Source organism: Aquarana catesbeiana, linkage group LG12 (assembly GCF_042186555.1).
Source record: "Aquarana catesbeiana isolate 2022-GZ linkage group LG12, ASM4218655v1, whole genome shotgun sequence".
Classification (NCBI taxonomy): Eukaryota; Metazoa; Chordata; class Amphibia; order Anura; family Ranidae; genus Aquarana; species Aquarana catesbeiana.
Window position 1 is genome coordinate 205451762 of NC_133335.1, and position 18998 is coordinate 205470759.

The following is an 18998-nucleotide window of genomic DNA, read 5'->3' on the forward strand; positions in this document are numbered from 1 at the left end:
GAAATCGGTTGGCGGCGAGCCTCCATAGCGGGGGGGAAATCGGTTGGTGGCGAGCCTCCATAGCGGGGGGGGGGGAATCGGTTGGCGGCGAGCCTCCATAGCGGGGGAATCGGTGGCGGCGAGCCTCCATAGCGGGGGAATCGGTTGGCGGCGAGCCTCCATAGCGGGGGAATCGGTTGGCGGCGAGCCTCCATAGCGGGGGGAATCGGTTGGTGGCGAGCCTCCATAGCGGGGGGGGGGGAATCGGTTGGTGGCGAGCCTCCATAGCGGGGGGGGGGGGGGAATCGGTTGGCGGCGAGCCTCCATGGGGGGGGGGGGGGGATCGGTCTGCAGCTAACCTTTAAAGCAGTACCTCATCTTTAGCGAGCCTCCATAGCGGGGGGGAAATCGGTTGGCGGCGAGCCTCCAATGCGCAGGGGGGGGGGGATCGGTTGGCGGCGAGCCTCCATAGCGGGGGGGGGGGGGAAATCGGTTGGCGGTGAGAGTCCATAGCGGGGGGGGGGATCGGTTGGCGGTGATCCATAGCGGGGGGGGGGGGAAATCGGTTGGCGGTGAGCCTCCATAGCCTCGGTTGGCGGTGAGCCTCCATAGCGGGGGGGGGGGGGGATCGGTTGGCGGTGAGCCTCCATAGCGGGGGGGGGGGGGGATCGGTTGGCGGTGAGCCTCCATAGCGGGGGGGGGGGGGGGGATCGGTTGGCGGTGAGCCTCCATAGCGGGGGGGGGGGGAATCGGTTGGCGGTGAGCCTCCATAGCGGGGGGGGGGGGAATCGGTTGGCGGTGAGCCTCCATAGCGGGGGGGGGGAAATCGGTTGGCGGTGAGCCTCCATAGCGGGGGGGGGGGAATCGGTTGGCGGTGAGCCTCCATAGCGGGGGGGGGGGAATCGGTTGGCGGTGAGCCTCCATAGCGGGGGGGGGGGGAATCGGTTGGCGGTGAGCCTCCATAGCGGGGGGGGGGGAATCGGTTGGCGGTGAGCCTCCATAGCGGGGGGGGGAATCGGTTGGCGGCGAGCCTCCATAGCGGGAGGGGGGGGGAAATCGGTTGGCGGCGAACCTCCATAGCGGGGGGGGGAATCGGTTGGCGGCGAGCCTCCATAGCGGGGGGGGGAAATCGGTTGGCGGCGAGCCTCCATAGCGGGGGGGGGGGAATCGGTTGGCGGCGAACCTCCATAGCGGGGGGGGGAATCGGTTGGCGGCGAACCTCCATAGCGGGGGGGGGGAATCGGTTGGCGGCGAGCCTCCATAGCGGGGGGGGGGAAATCGGTTGGCGGCGAGCCTCCATAGCGGGGGGGGGGGGAATCGGTTGGCGGCGAGCCTCCATAGCGGGGGGGGGGAAATCGGTTGGCGGCGAGCCTCCATAGCGGGGGGGGGGAATCGGTTGGCGGCGAGCCTCCATAGCGGGGGGGGGGGGAATCGGTTGGCGGCGAGCCTCCATAGGGAGGAGGGGGGGGAAAAAAATCGGTTGGCGGCGAGCCTCCATAGGGGGGGGGGGAATCGGTTGGCGGCGAGCCTCCATAGGGAGGGGGGGGGGGAATCGGTTGGCGGCGAGCCTCCACAGGGGGGGGGGGAATCGGTTGGCGGCGAGCCTCCATAGGGAGGGGGGGGGAATCGGTTGGCGGCGAGCCTCCATAGGGAGGGGGGGGTGATCGGTTGGCGGCGAGCCTCCATAGCGGGGGGGGGGGGAAATCGGTTGGCGGCGAGAGTCCATAGCGGGGGGGGGGGATCGGTTGGCGGTGAGCCTCCATAGCGGGGGGGGGGGGGGAATCGGTTGGCGGTGAGCCTCCATAGCGGGGGGGGGGGGGATCGGTTGGCGGTGAGCCTCCATAGCGGGGGGGGGGGGATCGGTTGGCGGTGAGAGTCCATAGCGGGGGGGGGGGATCGGTTGGCGGTGAGAGTCCATAGCGGGGGGGGGGGATCGGTTGGCGGCGAGCCTCCATAGCGGGGGGGGGGTGGGGATCGGTTGGCGGCGAGCCTCCATAGCGGGGGGGGGAAATCGGTTGGCGGCGAGCCTCCATAGCGGGGGGGGGGGAAATCGGTTGGCGGCGAGCCTCCATAGCGGGGGGGGGGGAAATCGGTTGGCGGCGAGCCTCCATAGCGGGGGGGGGAAATCGGTTGGCGGAGAGCCTCCATAGCGGGGGGGGGAAATCGGTTGGCGGCGAGCCTCCATAGCGGGGGAATCGGTTGGTGGCGAGCCTCCATAGCGGGGGGGGGGGGGAATCGGTTGGTGGCGAGCCTCCATAGCGGGGGGGGGGGGGGGGAATCGGTTGGCGGCGAGCCTCCATGGGGGGGGGGGGGGAATCGGTCTGCAGCTAACCTTTAAAGCAGTACCTCATCTTTAGCGAGCCTCCATAGCGGGGGGGAAATCGGTTGGCGGCGAGCCTCCAATGCGCAGGGGGGGGGGATCGGTTGGCGGCGAGCCTCCATAGCGGGGGGGGGGGGAATCGGTTGGCGGTGAGAGTCCATAGCGGGGGGGGGGATCGGTTGGCGGTGATCCATAGCGGGGGGGGGGGGAAATCGGTTGGCGGTGAGCCTCCATAGCGGGGGGGGGGGGATCGGTTGGCGGTGAGCCTCCATAGCGGGGGGGGGGGGGGATCGGTTGGCGGTGAGCCTCCATAGCGGGGGGGGGGGGGGATCGGTTGGCGGTGAGCCTCCATAGCGGGGGGGGGGGGGGATCGGTTGGCGGTGAGCCTCCATAGCGGGGGGGGGGGGAATCGGTTGGCGGTGAGCCTCCATAGCGGGGGGGGGGGAATCGGTTGGCGGTGAGCCTCCATAGCGGGGGGGGGGGAAATCGGTTGGCGGTGAGCCTCCATAGCGGGGGGGGGGGGAATCGGTTGGCGGTGAGCCTCCATAGCGGGGGGGGGGGGAATCGGTTGGCGGCGAACCTCCATAGCGGGAGGGGGGGGGAATCGGTTGGCGGCGAACCTCCATAGCGGGGGGGGGGGAATCGGTTGGCGGCGAGCCTCCATAGCGGGGGGGGGAAATCGGTTGGCGGCGAGCCTCCATAGCGGGGGGGGGAATCGGTTGGCGGCGAGCCTCCATAGGGAGGGGGGGGGGGAATCGGTTGGCGGCGAGCCACCATAGGGAGGGGGGGGGGAAATCGGTCTGCAGCTAACCTTTAAAGCAGTACCTCATCTTTAGCGAGCCTCCATAGCGGGGGGGGGAATCGGTTGGCGGCGAGCCTCCATAGCGGGGGGGGGGGGGAAATCGGTTGGCGGCGAACTTCCATAGCGGGGGGGGGAATCGGTTGGCGGCGAGCCTCCATAGCGGGGGGGGAAATCGGTTGGCGGCGAGCCTCCATAGCGGGGGGGGGGAATCGGTTGGCGGCGAGCCTCCATAGCGGGGGGGGGGAATCGGTTGGTGGCGAGCCTCCATAGGGAGGGGGGGGGGGGAATCGGTTGGCGGCGAGCCACCATAGGGGGGGGGGGGGGGGGAATCGGTCTGCAGCTAACCTTTAAAGCAGTACCTCATCTGTGGCATGCCTCCATAGAGGGGTCATCAGCAGTTAGTGGTAACTTGTCAGCAGCGAGACCCCGTGGCTGGGTCGGTCAGCAGCACCTTATTAGCGAGGACCCTCCATAGAGGGATTGCTCAGTGACTCTACAGCAGGACCTGATCTGTGGTGAACCTCCATAGACACATCTCCAATAACAATGAGTCCCATAAGGTTAGCAGAGTCACAGCACTCCCCCCACATTGCTGTACACGGACCCCACCATAGCAATACACGGAGAGCACAACACAAATCACTCTTCATGGTCCTCACCTGATATCGCAGTAGTTCTCCTACATCCATTTCTACCAGTGCAGTACAGCGCTGTAAAGTGACGAATCCTCTACCGTAAAGTGCTCCGTCGTGATGAATCAGACATACCACTCCGCTGTAAAGCGCGACGCGTCCACAATGCTGTGAAAAGGCCGAGGTGTAGTTTTGCCGCGCTGCCGTAAAACAAGCTGGAATGGTTGGAGGTGTAACAATAAAGTTTTGTTTGGGCTGTTCACAGATCACAGTAGTATTGATGTTCTGGTCATGGCTGAGCTTGAGGAATAAAATCCACTTTGTTTTAGAATTTGAAGTATGAAGTGAACTTCTTCCTCTCTGTGTCGCATCAGCACCAAAATGGTGCTGGACCCTTTTTTCCCCACACCTGAATTGCATCACATGGGTACATAGCTCAAAACTGTCCCTGATTTAAAGCAAAGTCCTTCTGTCCCTCATTCCTCCTCATTTGTCCCTCATTTTGCTCTGATCTATATAGTTGTATATAAAAAAATGCACTATTTATCTTTCAAAAAAGAGTTTCTCAGTGCTAAACCTTTAGGCCCCTTTCACAATGGGGCGGTGGGTGCGTCGGCGGTAAAGAGCCACTATTTTTGGCGGCACTTTACCGTCAATTTCGCAACGCTATTCGGCCACTAGCGGGATGCTTTTACCCCCCCCACCACTCCAAAGATGCTGCTTGCAGGACTTTTTTCAGCGTCTTCCCAGCGCACCGCTCCAGTGGGAAAGCCCTCGGGCGTTTCAAAAGCACCTGAAAAGCTCTTCAAAAGCGCTCTGTGTTTTACTGGCAGTTTATAAGCACCTCGGTGTGAAAGGGGCCTTAATCTGACATTGACACCCACAGCAAATCGCATGGACACCGTGCGATTGTTATGCACTGCAATGCAGAGAAACGAAGCGAATCTCGTGTGTTTCCCGCATCGCATCAGTGTGAACCAGGGCTGAAAGTGTATTTAAACTTCAACCACTTGTGTAGCAGCCTGTATAAACCCCTCCATCACCAGGCCATTGTCCAGTTTTCAGTGCTGGGATACTTTGACCGACAATTACTTAGTTGTGCTGGGGGGGGGACTCTGTTTTGTTTTTTTAGACGGAGCTTTCTTTTGGTGGTAGTCAATAAACACAGGGTTTTCTATTTTTTAATATATTGGTAGTCAGAGGTACATTTACCATTCGAAGACCAGACTTTTCCACCCGCTTCCTGCCCAGGCCATTTTTCAGTTTTCAGCGCTGTCACACTTTGAATGACAATTACTCAGTCGTACTCAAATAAATTTTATATCATTTTTTTAAGACAGACTGAGCTTTCTTTTGGTGGTAATTAACCACTTTAGGACCGCCTAACGCCGATTTACGTCGGCAAAGCGGCACGGGCAGGCAAAATCACGTACATGTACGTGATTTGCCTTCCGCGGGTGGGGGGTCCGATCGGACCCCCCCCCGGTGCCCGAGGCGGTCCCGTTCTGTTCCCCGGCGATCCGAGATGAGGGGGAGGCCATCCGTTCGTGGCCCCCCCCTCGCGATCTCCGCCGGCCAATGGGAACATTCCTTTGCTGCTGTATGCTAAACAGCAGCAAAGGAAATGATGTCATCTCCCCTCGGCTCGGTATTCCGTTCCAGCGCCGAGGGGAGAAGACATCAATGTAAGTGCACAACACACTACACACACAGTAGAACATGCCAAGCACACAAAACACCCCGATCCCCCCCCCGATCGCCCCCCCGATCCCCCCCCAATCACCCCCCCCCCCTGTCACAAACTGACACCAGCAGGTTTTTTTTTTTTCTGATTACTGCATAGTGTCAGTTTGTGACAGTTACAGTGTTGGGACAGTTAGTATTACCCCCCTTTAGGTCTAGGGTACCCCCCTAACCCCCCCTAATAAAGTTTTAACCCCTTGATCACCCCCTGTCACCAGTGTTGCTAAGCGATCATTTTTCTGATCGCTGTATTAGTGTCACTGGTGACGCTAGTTAGGGACGTAAATATTTAGGTTCGCCGTCAGCGTTTTATAGTGTCAGGGACCCCCATATACTATCTAATAAATGTTTTAACCCCTTGATTGCCCCCTAGTTAACCCTTTCACCACTGATCACCGTATAAACGTTACGGTTGACGCTGGTTAGTTCGTTTATTTTTTATAGTGTCAGGGCACCCGCCGTTTATTACCGAATAAAGGTTTAGCCCCCTGATCGCCCGGCGGTGATATGCTTCGCCCCAGGCAGCGTCAGCTTAGCGCCAGTACCGCTAACACCCACGCACGCAGCATACGCCTCCCTTAGTGGTATAGTATCTGATCGGATCAATATCTGATCCGATCAGATCTATACTAGCGTCCCCAGCAGTTTAGGGTTCCCAAAAACGCAGTGTTAGCGGGATCAGCCCAGATACCCGCTAGCATCTGCGTTTTGCCCCTCCGCCCGGCCCACCCAAGTGCAGTATCGATCGATCGCTGTCACTTACAAAACACTAAACGCATAACTGCAGCGTTCGCAGAGTCAGGCCTGATCCCTGCGATCGCTAACAGTTTTTTTGGTAGCATTTTGGTGAACTGGCAAGCAAGCACCAGGCAGCGTCAGGTTAGCGCCAGTAGCGCTAACACCCACGCACGCACCGTACACCTCCCTTAGTGGTATAGTATCTGATCGGATCAATATCTGATCCGATCAGATCTATACTAGCGTCCCCAGCAGTTTAGGGTTCCCAAAAACGCAGTGTTAGCGGGATCAGCCCAGATACCTGCTAGCACCTGCGTTTTGCCCCTCCGCCCGGCCCGGCCCACCCAAGTGCAGTATCGATCGATCACTGTCCCTTACAAAACACTAAACGCATAACTGCAGCGTTCGCAGAGTCAGGCCTGATCCCTGCGATCGCTAACAGTTTTTTTGGTAGCGTTTTGGTGAACTGGCAAGCACCAGCCCCAGGCAGCGTCAGGTTAGCGCCAGTACCGCTAACACCCACGCACGCAGCATACACCTCCCTTAGTGGTATAGTATCTGAACGGATCAATATCTGATCCGATCAGATCTATACTAGCGTCCCCAGCAGTTTAGGGTTCCCAAAAACGCAGTGTTAGCGGGATCAGCCCAGATACCTGCTAGCACCTGCGTTTTGCCCCTCCGCCCGGCCCAGCCCAGCCCACCCAAGTGCAGTATCGATCGATCACTGACACTTACAAAACACTAAACGCATAACTGCAGCGTTCGCAGAGTCAGGCCTTGATCCCTGCGATCGCTAACAGTTTTTTTGGTAGCGTTTTGGTGAACTGGCAAGCGCCAGCGGCCTAGTACACCCCGGTCGTAGTCAAACCAGCACTGCAGTAACACTTGGTGACGTGGCGAGTCCCATAAGTGCAGTTCAAGCTGGTGAGGTGACAAGCACAAGTAGTGTCCCGCTGCCACCAAAAAGACAAACACAGGCCCGTCGTGCCCATAGTGCCCTTCCTGCTGCATTCGCCAATCCTAATTGGGAACCCACCGCTTCTGCAGCGCCCGTACTTCCCCCATTCACATCCCCAATCAAATGCAGTCGGCTGCATGAGAGGCATTTTCTTTATGTCCTCCCGAGTACCCCTACCCAACGAACCCCCAAAAAAGATGTCGTGTCTGCAGCAAGCGCGGATATAGGCGTGACACCCGCTATTATTGTCCCTCCTGTCCTGACAATCCTGGTCTTTGCATTGGTGAATGTTTTGAACGCTACCATGCACTAGTTGAGTATTAGCGTAGGGTACAGCATTGCACAGACTAGGCACACTTTCACAGGGTCTCCCAAGATGCCATCGCATTTTGTGAGACCCGAACCTGGAACCGGTTACAGTTACAAAAGTTAGTTACAAAAAAAGTGTCAAAAAAAAAATATATATATAAAATAAAAAAAAATAGTTGTCGTTTTATTGTTCTCTCTCTCTCTATTCTCTCTCTATTGTTCTGCTCTTTTTTACTGTATTCTATTCTGCAATGTTTTATTGTTATTATGTTTTATCATGTTTGCTTTTCAGGTATGCAATTTTTTATACTTTACCGTTTACTGTGCTTTATTGTTAACCATTTTTTTGTCTTCAGGTACGCCATTCACGACTTTGAGTGGTTATACCAGAATGATGCCTGCAGATTTAGGTATCATCTTGGTATCATTCTTTTCAGCCAGCGGTCGGCTTTCATGTAAAAGCAATCCTAGTGGCTAATTAGCCTCTAGACTGCTTTTACAAGCCGTGGGAGGGAATGACCCCCCCCCACCGTCTTCCGTGTTTTTCTCTGGCTCTCCTGTCTCAACAGGGAACCTGAGAATGCAGCCGGTGATTCAGCCAGCTGACCATAGAGCTGATCAGAGACCAGAGTGGCTCCAAACATCTCTATGGCCTAAGAAACCGGAAGCTACGAGCATTTTATGACTTAGATTTCGCCGGATGTAAATAGCGCCATTGGGAAATTGGGGAAGCATTTTATCACACCGATCTTGGTGTGGTCAGATGCTTTGAGGGCAGAGGAGAGATCTAGGGTCTAATAGACCCCAATTTTTTCAAAAAAGAGTACCTGTCACTACCTATTGCTATCATAGGGGATATTTACATTCCCCGAGATAACAATAAAAATGATTAAAAAAAAAAATATGAAAGGAACAGTTTAAAAATAAGATAAAAAAAGCAGAAAAATAATAAAGAAAAAAAAAAAAAAAAAAAAAAAAAAAGCACCCCTGTCGCCCCCTGCTCTCGCGCTAAGGTGAACGCAATCGGCGGTCTGTCGTCAAACGTAAACAGCAATTGCACCATGCATGTGAGGTATCACCGCGAAGGTCAGATCGAGGGCAGTAATTTTTGCAGTAGACCTCCTCTGTAAATCTAAAGTGGTAACCTGTAAAGGCTTTTAAAGGCTTTTAAAAATGTATTTATTTTGTTGCCACTGCACGTTTGTGCGCAATTTTAAAGCATGTCATGTTTGGTATCCATGTACTCGGCCTAAGATCATCTTTTTTATTTCATCAAACATTTGGGCAATATAGTGTGTTTTAGTGCATTAAAATTTAAAAAAGTGTGTTTTTTCCCCAAAAAATGCGTTTGAAAAATCGCTGCGCAAATACTGTGTGAAAAAAAAAAATGAAACACCCACCATTTTAATCTGTAGGGCATTTGCTTTAAAAAAATATATAATGTTTGGGGGTTCAAAGTAATTTTTTTGCAAAAAAAAAATAACTTTTTCATGTAAACAATAAGTGTCAGAAAGGGCTTTGTCTTCAAGTGGTTAGAAGAGTGGGTGATGTGTGACATAAGCTTCTAAATGTTGTGCATAAAATGCCAGGACAGTTCAAAACCCCCCCAAATGACCCCATTTTGGAAAGTAGACACCCCAAGCTATTTGCTTAGAGGCATGTCGAGTCCATGGAATATTTTATATTGCGACACAAGTTGCAGGAAAGAGACACATTTTTTTTTTTTTTTTTTTTTTGCACAAAGTTGTCACTAAATGATATATTGCTCAAACATGCCATGGGAATATGTGAAATTACACCCCAAAATACATTCTGCTGCTTCTCCTGAGTACGGGGATACCACATGTGTGAGACTTTTTGGGAGCCTAGCCACGTACGGGACCCCGAAAACCAAGCACCGCCTTCAGGCTTTCTAAGGGCGTGAATTTTTGATTTCACTCTTCACTGCCTATCACAGTTTCGGAGGCCATGAAAAGCCCAGGTGGCACAAACCCCCCCCAAATGACCCCATTTTGGAAAGTAGACACCCCAAGCTATTTGCTGAGAGGTATAGTGAGTATTTTGCAGACCTCACTTTTTGTCACAAAGTTTTGAAAATTGAAAAAAGAAAAAAAAAAATGTTTTTTCTTGTCTTTCTTCATTTTCAAAAACAAATGAGAGCTGCAAAATACTCACCATGCCTCTCAGCAAATAGCTTGGGGTGTCTACTTTCCAAAATGGGGTCATTTGGGGGGGTTTTGTGCCACCTGGGCATTCCATGGCCTCCGAAACTGTGATAGGCAGTGAAGAGTGAAATCAAAAATTTTCACCCTTAGAAATCCTGAAGGCGGTGATTGGATTTTGGGGCCCCGTACGCGGCTAGGCTCCCAAAAAGTCCCACACATGTGGTATCCCCATACTCAGGAGAAGCAGCTAAATGTATTTTGGGGTGCAATTCCACATATGCCCATGGCCTGTGTGAGCAATATATCATTTAGTGACAACTTTATGCAAAAAAAAAAAAAAAAAAAGTGTCACTTTCCCACAACTTGTGTCAAAATATAAAATATTTCATGGACTCAATATGCCTCTCAGCAAATAGCTTGGGGTGTCTACTTTCCAAAATGGGGTCATTTTGGGGGGTTTTGTGCCACCTGGGCATTCCATGGCCTCCGAAACTGTGATAGGTAGTGAGGAGTAAATTCAAAAATTTACACCCTTAGAAATCCTGAAGGCGGTGATTGGTTTTCGGGGCCCCGTACGCGGCTAGGCTCCCAAAAAGTCCCACACATGTGGTATCCCCATACTCAGGAGAAGCAGCTGAATGTATTTTGGGGTGCAATTCCACATAGGCCCATGGCCTGTGTGAGCAATATATCATTTAGTGACAACTTTTTGTAAATATTTTTTTTTTTTTGTCATTATTCAATCACTTGGGACAAAAAAAATAAATATTCAATGGGTTCAACATGCCTCTCAGCAATTTCCTTGGGGTGTCTACTTTCCAAAATGGGGTCACTTGGGGGGATTTTGTACTGCCCTGCCATTTTAGCACCTCAAGAAATGACATAGGCAGTCATAAACTAAAAGCTGTGTAAATTACAGAAAATGTACCCTAGTTTGTAGACGCTATAACTTTTGCGTAAACCAATAAATATACGCTTATTGACATTTTTTTTACCAAAGACATGTGGCCGAATACATTTTGGCCTAAATGTATGACTAAAATTTAGTTTATTGGATTTTTTTTATAACAAAAAGTAGAAAATATCATTTTTTTTCAAAATTTTCGGTCTTTTTCCGTTTATAGCGCAAAAAATAAAAACCGCAGAGGTGATCAAATACCATCAAAAGAAAGCTCTATTTGTGGGAAGAAAAGGACGCAAATTTCGTTTGGGTACAGCATTGCATGACCGCGCAATTAGCAGTTAAAGCGACGCAGTGCCAAATTGGAAAAAGACCTCTGGTCCTTAGGCAGCATAATGGTCCGGGGCTCAAGTGGTTAAAGTGGAAGTATATTCCACACACCTCCTAACCCCTATTCTAACTACCCCGTAGAAGGAAGATGTATATACTTACCTATGCTGAAGGTGCTCTGGTCCCATCATGTGATCGCCTCCCAGAGGCCAGCTTCAGGTGAGAGGAGGGACAACCGACAACGGTGACCCCACTGGTGACCCCACAATAGGGATAAAACTTTTTCGCAGAAGAGAGTTTAATAAGACTCGTGGCCACTCATTACAATTAGAAGAAAAGAGGTTTAACCTTAAACTACGTAGAGGGTTCTTTACTGTAAGAGCGGCAAGGATGTGGAATTCCCTTCCACGGGAGGTGGTCTCAGCGGGGAGCATCGATAGCTTCAAGAAACTATTAGATAATCACCTAAATGACCGCAATATACAGGGATATGTAATGTAATACTGACACATAATCACACACATAGGTTGGACTTGATGGACTTGTGTCTTTTTTCAACCTCACCTACTATGGATGCCCCATGGGCTATGTCAGATTCCAGGCATTCCATCCATTGTCAGCAGTCTCTGCTCTTCCCTGGCGAGATCACATGACAAGGGAGCATGGGGTGGAGCCATTCCCCATTGCCTTTGTCTTTGGATGCAGGCAGCGCAGCTTGGGATTGAGCCCTCATGAATGCCCCTGTAGAAAGCGACTTTCTATGGGGGTACTCACCAAAGAGAAGGAGCCAACAGCACCGGCAGGGGACCCCAGAAGAGGAGGATTGGGACTGCTGAGCAGGTGAGTATAACATGTTTATTATTTTAAAAAATAAAGTGATTAAAAAAAACGTAATTTTTTTAATAGTGTAGCACCCTGGAGTTTAGGCAGGGCTGCTCCTCACAAATTTATTTGCCAGGAGTAGTTCTCCTCATGGATTTCTAGAGATCTATTGATTTCTCCCTAAGTTTGTCCTTGTTGCACTTTTCTCTTCTACAACTAGGTGGCTGGGTACTTGGTGGTACTAGAAATGAGAAGGGCAACGCAAGGTCAGGTTATGGGTATATGGGGTATATGGAATCCCTTGGCCTGCTGGGAGAGGCTATATATTCGGGTGAGGTCAGGTAAACTGTGTTCTGTGCCACCTGGACGGCTGTCTGGGTGGACGTTAGGGTTGCCACCTGTCCTAGATAGTTCGGGTTTGGAATCATGCGTCCGGGTTTCAGACTGCCTGAAACCCGGACACATGATTCAGACTGGACTATGGCTTCCCAGCAGGGTTGCTGCCTGTAGTTGTCTAAGCTGAGAGTGTCTGTTACACTCTCTTTCATGCTGTCCAAAGCCAACACTAACACTTACTCCTTCACACACAGACGGGAGAGCAGAGAGGGCTCGATCTTCACCTCTTCCTCCCGCCCCTTCGCCTCTGTGTCTGCCCACACTCCTATCCCCAGCGCTGTGCCTCAGAAAAGGGAAGTTGGGGCTGGAAATTTGAAGTCCAGCAGCCTCAGATACATCTGGATGAGAGGTGCTGACTGCCAAGGGGTAAGTGAGCTCACCATCCATCCCTGTCTATGACTGAAGTCTCCCACCTTCTCTCTCCTGCCTCCGAGTACACTAAAGTAAATCAGGGTTCTCAGAGCACCCCTTATATTATATTATATCCCCTTTATACCAAAGGCCACAGTGTTCCTCCTTACATCAGAGTTCTCTCCACACATCAGAGTACTCAGTGCCCCCCCTTAAATCAGGGTTCCCAGAGCATCCCTTATGTTAGAGTCCCCTGAGTTCTCCCTTACATCAGAGTCTGCAGAGTCCCCCCTTACAGTGAAAGGGAACTCTGTGGATTCAGATGTAAAAGGGGAATTCTGTGGACTCTGAGGTAAAGGGAACTCTTGTCATTAACTTCATATGGTTAGAAATATAATTTAATAACAAAATATATGTATAGTTTATACTTAAAAAAAAAAAAATTGCTGTGGGTTGGACTTGAAGAAGAGGTGGCAACCCTAGTGGACGTGTGTTGTACTGCCCCAGGCTGCTAGGCCGGAGATTAGGCCTATCCCGGGCACATCTGGCTGCTAGGCTGTCTGAGGGTCTATCCAGAAGCAAGAGAGCAGTGCAGGGTTGGGATTGCGGCTTGCAGTCCAACCAAAAGTGACGGTTCTGTCGGATGGAGAACCTGTCATGGTCGGAGGTAGAGGGGAAGCTAACGCCACTGTCCGCCTTATTACCAGGGACCACAGTGAGTAGCTGAAGCAAGTACCAGAGCTGCATTCTCACCAACCGGGGACGGTGAATAATCGGGAAACTTCAGTGGGAATCAAGCCAGGGACCCAACCAGCGGAGGTGACACTTGCAGAGTAGCCTTGTGTGTCAAGCCAGGGACTGAGCAGGCCAGTGGGGTGAAGCTTGAGAGGTATCTTGAGTGCCAAGCTAGGGACCCAGCAGAGAGGCGTGGTGATGCTTGAGGAAGATACCTCCGTGAAGATTGGAGGAGCTCATGGGATTCAGTGGCAGTGAATCATCTAGTCTAGTGAGAGAGACTGGGAGCTCAGTGGGCTGAAGAACTACAAGAAGTGATTGTAGTGAAAGTGAAGGAACTGTTAAGCCTTGTGTTTGGAACTGTTAAAGACTGTTGCCATAGGAGACAGCAATCCTACACATGCAGATCCAGAGCACCGAGCCCCCCATCTTTAAATCAGATGTCAAGAGCCCTCCCACCCTCCCTTACATCACAGTGCACCCCCTTACCTTGTGCTGCCGCTGGGAAGAAGCTGGGGGGCAGAGCTGGGAAGCAGAATGTGCAGGGTCTGGAGGAGGACCAATGGAGGGCTGGAGTGAGCTGCTGGAGTCTGCTGAATTCTGAGACCAGGGTAGAGGGAGATGAGGGGTGCTGCAGCTGCATAGAGAGGCACATAATCTGTAGGAGGAGTTCTGTCCTCCTCTCTGCTGCCAACTTCCGAGACGGCGATGGGGGGGGGACAATCCTCTCTGCGGCTTCACAGAGAACTACAGGATTTCACAGAGGAGTTCTGTCCTCCTGTCTGCTGCCGACTGCTGAGACAGGAGAGGTATGAGGCCTACATGGAATGGCCTGGTGGGCCAGATTCAGCCCGCAGGCTTTGTGTTTGACGCATATGCATTGCATTAAAGGACCTTCAGCTTTTAAAACCACCTAAAGGTTTAGAATCACTTTAGGCTTAGTTAGATCTAGGTTGGAATTCTACTTTAACCACCACTGGGTTTTTTAATTTTACTATATAAAGCAGTGGTCTCCAAGCTGTGGACCATGGGCCAAATGCAGCCCTTTACTTGCCTTTATCCAGGCCTCAGGGCACTATTCCTCCCACTGTCACCTATAAGGGAGAACCATTCCTTCCACTGACACCAACAGAGGGGAACCATTCCTATCACTGACACCAGCAATGGAGCACTATTCCTTCTACTGGCACCAACAATGGGGCACTATTCCTTTTACTGACACCAACAATGGGGCACTATTCCTCCTACTGACACCAACAATGGGGCACTATTCCACCTACTGACACCAGCAATAGAGCACTATTCCTTCTACTGACACCAACAATGGGGCACTATTCCTCCTACTGACACCAACAATGGGGCACTATTCCACCTACTGACACCAGCAATGGAGAACTATTCCTTCTACTGACAGCAGCAATGGAGCACTATTCCTTCTACTGACACCAGCAATGGAGCACTATTCCATCTACTGAAAGCAGCAATGGAGCACTATTCCTTCTACTGACACCAACAGTGGGGCACTATTCCTTCTACTGACACCAACAATGGGGCACTATTCCACCTACTGACAACAACAATGGGGCCACTATTCCTCCCAATGATAAAAACAATTAGGCACTATTCCTCCCACTAATACCACATTTTGGAAAGCAAACACTTCTAAGAGGCATAGGGAGTCTTTTGAAGACTTCACAAGTTTTTGGAAAATGCGAAATAAATATAATAATTTTTTTTTTTCACAAACAACTTTATTAATAAGATATTTGTACACAGCATAGGTATACTCAGAATTACACTCCAAAGCACATTCTGCTATGCCTCTCGAGTACGGTGATATGTGTGGGACTTTTACAAAGCCTAGCCACTTAGAGGGGCCCAAAATCCAAGAAGCACCTTCAGGTGTTCTAGGGGCATAAATTACACATCTAATTTCCTGGCTACCTATCACATTAAAGAACAATGGGACTGGCTGCATTATTCAGGCTCGTTCACACATGAGGTTGGGCGGGCTCGCGGTTGAGCCATAGTACATACTTCAATGACTGCCCTGCTCCTACATATTGCTCAGTGATTGCCCTGCCATTATATACTGCCCTAGCCTGTCACTACATACTGCTCATTGACCACCCTGCTGATTCATAATGCAGGGCAGATCCTGGGCGGGTGCGCAGGGTGCACCGCACCTAGGCGCTGCAGGAGGGGGGGCGTCAAAGTACCAGCGCACCGTCAGTCCCCAGTGTGCTGCCTCGAGCCCAGTAAGTATTGTGTGGCCTGGCTTCTTAGAGTGCACGTCAGTCAAGGGCGCCGTGGCCTCGCTCAGTGCCTCCACCGCCCACTCACCCGCCCAGCGTAGTGTGCACATCCTCTGCTCTCCAGCACGCCTGCTACACATCCCCGCTACACTGTGCACATCCCAGCCTGCTGTATAGCCAGTACAAGGAGGAGGTAAGCTAGGTCTGCCCCAATTCCTTCCCATATCTGCCCTGTGCCCACCCACAACCCCTTTGTGCAGCCATTCTGTGCATGGGAAGGGGGTGTGGGTGGGAGATTTCAAAGCAGCCAGTGATCCTGCCTGATGTTGCTGCCTGTGCCTCTGAAGACAAGGCAGCCCTGGGTGAGTGATCTCTCCCCTCTCTCTCTTCCCTAAATGTGCCATACACTTCCAGCCTTCCAAGTGCCATACTCTTCCAGCCTTCCATGTGCCATACTCTTCCAGCCTTCCACGTGCCATACACTTCCAGCCTTCCATGTGCCATAATCTTCCAGCCTTCCATGTGCCATATTCTTCCAGCCTTCCATGTGCCATACGCTTCCAGCCTTCCATGTGCCATACGCTTTCAGCCTTCCATGTGCCATACTGATCTTTCTTTCCTGCCTTCCATGTACCATAGTGATCCTTCCTGCCTTCCATGTGCCATAGTGGTCCTTCCTTCCATGTACCATAGTGATCCTTCCTAGCTTCCATGTGCTATAGTGGTCCTTCCAGACTTCCATGTGCCAGTGGTCTCTCCTTCCTACCTTCCATGTACCATAGTGTTCCTTCCTTCTTGCCTTCAATATACCATGGTGATCCTTCCTGCCTTCCATGTACCATAGTGATCCTTCCTGCCATAGTGATCCTTCCAGCCTTCCATGTACCATAGTGATCCCTCCTTCCTTTCTTCCATGTACCATAGTGATCCTTCCTTCCTGCCTTCCATGTACCATAGTGATCCTTGCTGCCTTCCATGTACCATAGTGATACTTGCTGCCTTCCAGGTGGCATAGTGATCCTTTCTGATTTCTGTGTGCCATAGTGATTCTTCCAGTCTTCCATGTGCCATAGTGATCCTTCATGCCTTCCATGTACCATAGTGATCCCTCCTTCCTTTCTTCCATGTACCATAGTGATCCTTCCCTCTCTCCCTCCCTAAGGGTTGGTTCATACTGCAGTACTTATTCTCTGGCTCCATCCAGGGTTCCTCAGGTCCTTCATAATCCTCTACAAGCTCTCTGTCTATTTACAGTGTATACAAAACCAGATGTATTGGAAGGATATTTCTAAATGATTGTGTTGAGGTTTATATGTATCCCTGAGACTCCAGCTTGTGGCACAGCAATCAAAGCATGTTTTACAGGTACAAGGAAGCCCAGGTTTTGTTTAACCATGATCCCTAAGCCCCTCCCACAATCATGTTTGGCGACACCCTTTTTTTGCTGTGGCGGGCGTCTCCCTGAAGTGTCCCTTATTCTCAAATTCAAAAGTTGGGAGCTATACGTATACATGGGCAGGGCAAAGGGGGCGGAGTCAGCGGCAGAGTCAGCAGCGGAGTATGGGGAGAGGGGGGCCATAATGAGGTTTTGCCTAGGGTGTCCAAAATCCTTGCACTAGCATCCCCAGAGTCCCAAAGCCTAGACTCCGTCTCCTCCAACCTTCTCTCCACTCCAGCATCAGCAGTCAGTGAGGCCAGGAGGACAAGCGGGAGGCGCAAGCTGGCAGGGAGCTGTTGAAAGGAGCAGCAGAGCATCTCCCAGATCAAGAAAGTACTGGGCATCATACACTGACACAGACCTACCTGCAGATACAGACTAGGATAAGTGGGGCAGAGGAGGGACTGTGGATAGGGACAGGGCTAGGGGGTCTCTCTCTCATTTCCCCCTGCCTGTCTGCCCACCCCCCCTCCTCTGTCAGCCACCCTCTGTCCACCTCTCTTTCAGCCCCCCACTCTCTCTCTTTCAGCCCCTCTCTCTCTCTCTCTCTCTTTCTCTCTCTCTCTCTCTCTCTCTCTCTCTCTCTCTCTCTCTCTAGTAAAGATGGAGTGCTCTGCAGTGTGTAGAGGGGTATCTAGGGGTGTGATCAGGGTGGGGTGGGTTATCTGGGGGTGTGATCAGGGTGAGGGTATCTGGGGGTGTAATCAGTGTAGAGGTATCTGGCTGTGTGAGATCAGAGTGGGGGGTATCTGGGGTTGTAATCAGGGTAGGGGTATCTAGGGAGGTGTGATCAGGGGGGGGGTATATGGGTGTATAATTAGGGTGAAGGAATCTGGGGAGGTGTGATGGGGGGGGTATATGGGGGTATAATTAGGGTGGGGGAATCTGGGGAGGTGTGATCAAAGTGGGGTGTGATCTGGGAGTTTGCTTATGGGGGGAACTAAGCCATTGGAAGTTTTAGTTGGCCTCAGCTACCTGTGGCCAGTGAGGGGCAGCGAGTAATGCATAACCCCACCCCCTCATTACACACTGCCGCTTAGTGGAAGTTCAGCACAGCTCCATTTTCAATGGTATGTGATGTCCCTCACATTACAGGCGCACTGTGAAGGCGGTACCAGCTCGGTTTTAGACAGGGAGTAGCAAGAGGACGATGCGGATGGGTTAGGGGGGCAGCAAAAATGCATCTTAGCTTATGTAGTCAAAAATCCCTGCGCCGGCCCTGAGTGCCAGAGTGCTCCCCTCCCTCCTTCTCTCATTGTGTATGTCACACACACCGCACCAGCTTTGGTCTGAAATGCCCGGCGGCGCTGTAACAAAGTCCCGCCTCCTAGACCGCTCTTGTGAAAGACTGAACATTGATCCAATGCCGTGAAATTGAATCAAAGTGATGTGTACCATAGGAGCCGCAAGGCAGTCTAGGAGGCGGGACTTTGTCACAGTGGCCGCCGGGGGGGGTTTAATATCAAAGCTCCATGACAGCAGGGGATCGCCACTCTGTGTGTTCCACAGGCACTGGTAGGCTGCATTTGGTGGGCACTGGTAGGCTGCATTTGGTGGGCACTGGTAGGCTGCATTTGATGGGCACTGGCAGGCTGCATTTGATGGGCACTGATAAGCTGCATTTGATGGGCACTGATGAGGCTGCAATTGGTGGGCATTGATAAGGCTGCCTTTGGTGGGCACTGGTATGATGCATTTGATGGGCACCAATAAGGCTGCATTTTGTGGGCACTGATAAACTGCATTTGGTGGGTACTGATAAGGCTGCATTTTGGTGGGCACTGGTAGGCTGCATTTGGTGGGCACTGGTAAGCTGCATTTGGTGGGCACTGATAAGGCTGCATTTAGTGGGCACTGGTAGGTTGCATTTGGTGGGCACTGTTAAGGTTGCATTTGGTGGGCACTAATAAGGCTGCAATTGGTGGGCATTGGTAGACTGCAATTAGTTGGCACTGGTAGGCTGCATTTGGTGGGGACTGAAAAGGCTGCAATTGGTGAGCACTGGTAGGCTGCATTTGATGGGCACTGATAAGGCTGCATTTGGTGGGCACTAGTAGGCTGCATTTGGTGGGCACTAATAAGGTTGCATTTGGTGGGCACTGATAAGGCTGCAATTGGTGG

At 52.0% G+C, this 18998-nt stretch overlaps 1 protein-coding gene across 1 annotated transcript in view; it reads right to left on the reverse strand.

Moving 5' to 3' along the window:
* Positions 1–3916, reverse strand: part of CTNNBL1 (catenin beta like 1) — a 76321-nt gene extending 72405 nt beyond the window's left edge. The window contains exon 1 of the mRNA XM_073606543.1: positions 3761–3916. Coding sequence (XP_073462644.1) covers positions 3761–3790 — 30 coding nt within the window. The 5' untranslated portion in view covers positions 3791–3916. The remainder of the gene's footprint in view (positions 1–3760) is intronic.
* Positions 3917–18998: the final 15082 nt, after the last annotated feature.